Source organism: Salvelinus sp. IW2-2015, unplaced genomic scaffold (genome assembly GCF_002910315.2).
Source record: "Salvelinus sp. IW2-2015 unplaced genomic scaffold, ASM291031v2 Un_scaffold2500, whole genome shotgun sequence".
Taxonomy (NCBI): Eukaryota; Metazoa; Chordata; class Actinopteri; order Salmoniformes; family Salmonidae; genus Salvelinus; species Salvelinus sp. IW2-2015.
In genome coordinates this window covers 93,382-99,381 of record NW_019943816.1, presented here as the reverse complement: position 1 = coordinate 99,381, position 6,000 = coordinate 93,382, and the positions used below count along the sequence as shown (strand labels likewise).

Genomic DNA, 6,000 nt, shown 5'->3' with positions numbered 1-6,000 from the left:
AATGTAGTGAGTCAGTGGTTCCTGCTCCACATGCAGCTGTCTGGATAATAGAACAATGTAGTGAGTCAGTCTCCACATGCCACTGTTGCGATAATAGAAAAATTTAGTAGTCAGTAGATTCCTGCTCCACATAGCAGCATGTCTTGAGCTATAGAACAATGCAGGACATCAGTGGTCTGCTCCACATGAGCTGTCTGGATAATAGAACAATGTAGTGATCAAGATGCGTTCCTGCTCCACATGCCAACTGTCTGGATAATAAGAACAATGTAGTGAGTCATGTTCCTGTCACTGCAAGCTGTCTAGATAAATAGAGACATGTAGTGGTCAGTGTTCACTGACTCCACCACTTGCAAGACCATGTTGATAACCTAGAAAATTAGATCAGGTTTTCGCTCCACATGTGCAGACGTCTGTAAATAGAACAATGTATGAGTCAGGGGTCGCGCTCCAACATGCAGCTGTCTGGATAATAAAACAATGATAGTGAGTAAGGGTTCTGACTCACATGCAGCAATGATGGATATAGGAACAACTGTAAGTGACGTCAGTGCGTTTCCTGTCCACATCAGCTGTCTGATAAATAGAACAACTAGATAGGTAGTCATGATTCCACTGCCACATGCAGAGTTGGATAACCTAAGAAACAACATCAGTGAAGTCAGTGGTTCCTGTCCAACATGCAAGCGGTTGGATATAGAACAATAAGTGAGTCAGTGCGGTCCTGTCCCACAATGCAGCTGTCTAAGATAATAGAAACAACTCAGTGTGAGTCAGTGGTTCTACTCCAATGCAGCTGTCAGGAATTAATAAGAACAATGTACTGGCAGTAAGGTTCCTCAGCTTCACCATGCAGTGTCTGAATAATAAGAAACAATGATAGTGGGTTCAGTGTTACCTGCTCCACATTGGCAACTAGTCTAGATAAAAGTTAGAACACATATGTGGTACATGTTCCTCAGCTCAACTGCACTGTCTGGATAACTAGAAATGCAGGTGAGTCCAGTAGGTTCCCTGCTCCACATGCATTCTGTCTGGATTATGAAAATGTATGAGTCATGATGTCCTGCTCACATGCAGTGTACTGGATCTAATAGGAACAATGTAGTGAGTCAGTGTTCTGCATCACATGCAGCTGTTCCTGGATAATAGAACACATGTAGTGAGTACAGTGTTCCTGCATCACATGCAGCTGTCAGATAATAGAAACAAGTAATTAGACCAGTGTCTCTGCTCCAATGCAGCTGTTGGATAGAATGAAAACAATGTAGTGAAGTCAGTGGGTACCTGCCACATGCAATTGCTTAAAAGTAATGTTTTTTATTTCTGTTTTTGAAATGATCAAACCCGTAACTAATCGTAAGACTCGACATGAAACAGGCCTGTTACTCTCACGCCCTCTTTAACAATAGATTTCACACCTAGAGGCCTATTTCACATGGCATGACTAAATACTTCTAACTACTAGCTCAATAAAAACCAAACACTATCTTTTCTGTCGTTAGTAATGACTAGTACAGCATGATGATCGTCATCACATCTGTTCCTTGGCCGTACCTTTTTTTTTTTTTTTTTTTACAAGTGTGTGAATTGGAAATCTGAGGGTGGGGTCACAGCCAAGGACTTACCCCTTACAATGCTAAACACATTCACATACAAAGATTTATAGTCACACATAAATATTCACATAGTTTAATAAGCTTGCTTGCACACACACACCCCCAGTAAGTGAGCTCTGGTTCTGTTCACCTCCTGGTTTGGTTCACCATCCAGAGAGAGGTTCTGTTTCTCTTCCTGGTTTGGTTCACCATCCAGAGAGAGGTTCTGTTTCTCTTCCTGGTTTGGTTCACCATCCAGACAGAGGTTCTGTTTCTCTTCCTGGTTTGGTTCACCATCCAGACAGAGGTTTTGTTTCTCTTCCTGGTTTGGTTCACCATCCAGACAGAGGTTCTGCCTACAGATGTAGGGTCTAAATTTGAGCCAGTTTGCGACAGCAGGAAAAGAATCCTGCAGCAACAGAAAATGTGTATGATTCTATGGATTATAATTAACACTTTAGATCAGGGGTGTCAAACTCATTCCACAAAGGGCCGAGTGTCTGTGGGTTTTTGACCTAGACAACCAGGTGAGGTGATATCCTAACTAATTAGTGACCTTAATTCATCAATCAAGTACAAGGGAGGAGCGAAAACCAGCAGCCACTTGTCCCTTCGTGGAATGATTTTAACAGCAGGTCTGGGACAGGTAGCAAGTCCAGTGAACAGGTCAGGACACCATAGCCGCAGGCAGAACAGTTGAAACTGGAGCAGCAGCACGACCAGGTGGATGGGGGACAACAAGGAGTCATCGGGCCAGGTAGTCCTGAGGCATGGTCTGAGGGCTCAGGTCCTCTGAGAGAGAAAGAAAGAAGTTTGGAAAGTTTGTGCAGTATATCCTACAGTATATCCTACAGTATATCCACTGAGTTAGGGGCAGGTATTGATTAACCCTTTAGATGCTGAATGTACAGTATACCCTGCAGTATACCCTACAGTAGACCCTACAGTATACCCTACAGTATATCCTACAGTATATCCTACAGTATATCACCCTACGTTAAATCCTATCGTAGATCCCTAACTTGTATAAACCTCTTATCAGTTAGATGCCTTACAGTAGACCTATCGTAGACCTTAATTAAGATTCTATCAGTAATCCTTACAGTAGATCCCTAACAGTATATTCTCTACAGTAGATCCTACAGTATATCCTACAGTAGACCCTACAGTAGACCTACAGTAGATCCCACAGTAGATCCTACAGTAGATCCTAACAGTATAACTACAGATACCTACAGTATATCCTACAATAGATCCTACAGTAGACCCTACAGTATATCCTACAGTAACCTACATATATCCTACAGTAGACCCTACAGTAAGACCCTACAGTATACCCTACCGTATATCCTACCGTATATCCTACATAGATCCTACAGTATTACTACAGTAATACCCTACAGTAGATCCATACAGTAGATCCTACAGTATATCCTACAGTAGAAATCCAGTGGATGATCTCCTCCATATTTTATAATTTTCCTCTCTTGCTCTCTCTCCTCCTCTCTCTGTCTCTCCTCTTCTCTTCTTTTCTCTTCTCTCTCCTTTCTCTCTCTCTCTCTGTCTCTCTCTCTTTTCTTCTTTCTTTCTCTCTCTCTCACTCTCTCTCTCTTCTCAACTCTCTCCCGCTCTCTCCTCTCTCTCTTCCTCCCTCCCTCCTCGCTCTCTCCCTCTCTCTCTCTCTCTCTCTCAGCTCTCGCTCTCGCTCTTCATCTCTCTCTCTCTCTCTCTCTCCCTCCCTCTCTCTGACTCTCTCTCACTCTCTCTCTCTCACCCCCCCTTTCTCGCTTATTTTTTCTCTCTATCTCTCCCCAGGTTGCCATGCATCCTGTTCAGTGTGCTCAGGGCCGAAGCCAGCAGGACTGTTTGTGGTGTTTCTGACCCGTCTCACCTCCTCAGAGATGGACTCTGTGTCCCAGACTGTGACCAAGGCTACTACACACAACAAGGAACCTGTTATGGTGAGCACAGAATCCATTGGGATGGTTTCCCAGACACAGATTAAGCCTCGTCTTAGAACAACAAAAAAAACATTTAAAAAACAAGTCAATTGAGAATCTCCATTGAAATGACTTTTTACACCAGTACCAGGGAAAAGGAGATACCTAGTCAGTTGTCCAACTGAATGTATTCAACTGAAATGTGTCTTCCACATTTAACCCAACCCCTCTGAATCAGAGAGGTGCGGTTGGCTGCCTTAATCGACATCCACAGCACTCAGGGAACAGTGGGTTAACTGCCTTGCTCAGGGGCAGAACAACAGATTTTTACCGTGTCAGCTCGGGGATTCCATCCAGCAACCTTCCGGTTACTAGTCCAACGGTCTAACCACTAGACTACCTCACTAGACTACCTGAATGTTCTAGAATGACTAGAACATGTTATGGTGAGCATAACTGCAGCTGACACTGCCATTGGTTTAGGACAACGTTCCGTGGTGAGTTGACCCGCGGCCACATTGAGTTATTTGAATTCTGTAGTTACTGTTCTTAAAACGACTCTTAAAGCCATTTTTCCTCATCTTTGTTTTTTTGTAGAGGTGACACAAAATTATAATATCTCACTGGAATGTATTTGTCAAAGACTTGTTTTTCCCAATAAATGTAGGTGCATCATGTTTGACCGCAAGGAAAATTACTATTACAGTTTGTGTTTTATAAGGTTCAGTGCAGGGATGGCTAACTGCACTTTAAAACAGGTTTTATTCTTCTCTCTGTCACGAGGGGAGTTGCTAAGATGCTCTTAGTGTGGCGAGGTATTGACGATGGTACCCCAGACCCACGAGCCACTGCGGCTCCTCATGATGAGTTCTATTTTCTTTTTGTGACCCCCACCCCTATCAAGGTTGCCCATCCCTGGCTTAGTGTGTACCAGATAGAGTTTTCATATGAAGTCAACTAGAGAGGATGTTTTTGTTCACTTCGCTTTTCTTCTCTGTAACCCACCAGAGCGTAGTCAGCCTCCCCCACATGAGTAAAGTGGCTAGTCAGCACTCCTCACACTGTTTATTACAACCAAAACAAAACAAACTGTTTTTAATTATACCTTATTGCAATCTTAACGAGGATCCACGTCTCCTTAAATAAACCACATGAATATCAATTGTTTCTCATTTGAAAGAAAAAGATGGAAAAGAGTGGTAGAACTCAGCAAAAATAAATCCCTTCTAGACCTTGAGCTGAGTGAGGACTTGTGTCCCAAATGGCACCCTATTCCCAATTTAGTGCACTCATTTTAACCAGGGCCCCTATTCCCTATTTAGTGCACTCATTTTAACCAGGGCCCCTATTCCCTATTTAGTGCACTCAATTTTAAACCAGGGCCCATGGGGGATGAGGGAATATATATATAATGTAGGGTGCCCATTTGGGGGACATAGTGAGGGAGTTATCCACCGTTGTGAAGGCCATTCTCTTCATAGTTTCTGAAGGATCTATAGAACATGGAGATATAACCTAAGACTATTATAGTATAGCTATAGCAACATGGAGATATAACCTACTAGACTATTATAGTAGCTATAGCACCATGGAGTTATAACCTATAAGCTATTATAGTAGCTATAGCAACATGGAGATATACACCTAAGACTATTAAGTAGCTATAGCAACATGGAGATATAACCTAACTAATCTATTATAGTAGCTATAGCAACATGGAGATATATCCTAACTAAGTCTATTATAGTAGCTATAGCAACATGGAGATATAACCTAACTAAGTCTATTATAGTAGCTATAGCAACATGGAGATTAATCACCCTCCCGGATCCGGGATCCTCCTCATCAGAAACGCTGACTAGCATAGCCTAGCCTAGCGCCACAGGGAATATCATATAATATAATTTCATGAAATCACAAGTCCAATACAGCAAATGAAAGATAAACATCTTGTGAATCCAGCCAACGTGTCCGATTTTTAAAATGTTTTACAGCGAAAACACAACATATATTTATGTTAGCTCACCACAATAGCGCAACACACAACGCCATTTTTTCACCGCAAAGATAGCTTTCACAAAACCCACAAATAGAGATAAAATGAATCACTAACCTTTGAACAACTTCATCAGATGACAGTCTTATGACATCATGTTATACAATACATTTATGTTTTGTTCGAAAATGTGCATATTTATAGCTATAAATCCTGGTTTTACATTGCAGCCATAGTCACAAATGGCACCAAAACAGCCAGAATAATTACAGAGAGCAACGTGAAATACAGAAATACTCATCATAAAACTTTTATGAAAAGTACATGTTGTACAGCAAATGAAAGATAAACATCTTGTGAATCCAGCCAACATGTCCGATTTTTCAAATGTTTAACAGCGAAATCACAACATATATTTATGTTAGCTCACCACAATAGCCCAAAACACAATGCCATTTTTTCACCG

At 41.8% G+C, this 6,000-nt stretch overlaps 1 protein-coding gene across 1 annotated transcript in view; it reads left to right on the top strand.

The window, feature by feature from the left end:
- Positions 1-3,413: 3,413 nt before the first annotated feature.
- Positions 3,414-6,000, top strand: part of LOC112074111 (extracellular matrix organizing protein FRAS1-like) — a gene marked incomplete at its 5' end in the record, with an annotated part of 31,001 nt that continues 28,414 nt past the window's right edge. The window contains one exon of the mRNA XM_024141331.2: positions 3,414-3,559. Within this exon, the coding sequence (XP_023997099.2) occupies positions 3,414-3,559 (146 nt within the window). The remainder of the gene's footprint in view (positions 3,560-6,000) is intronic.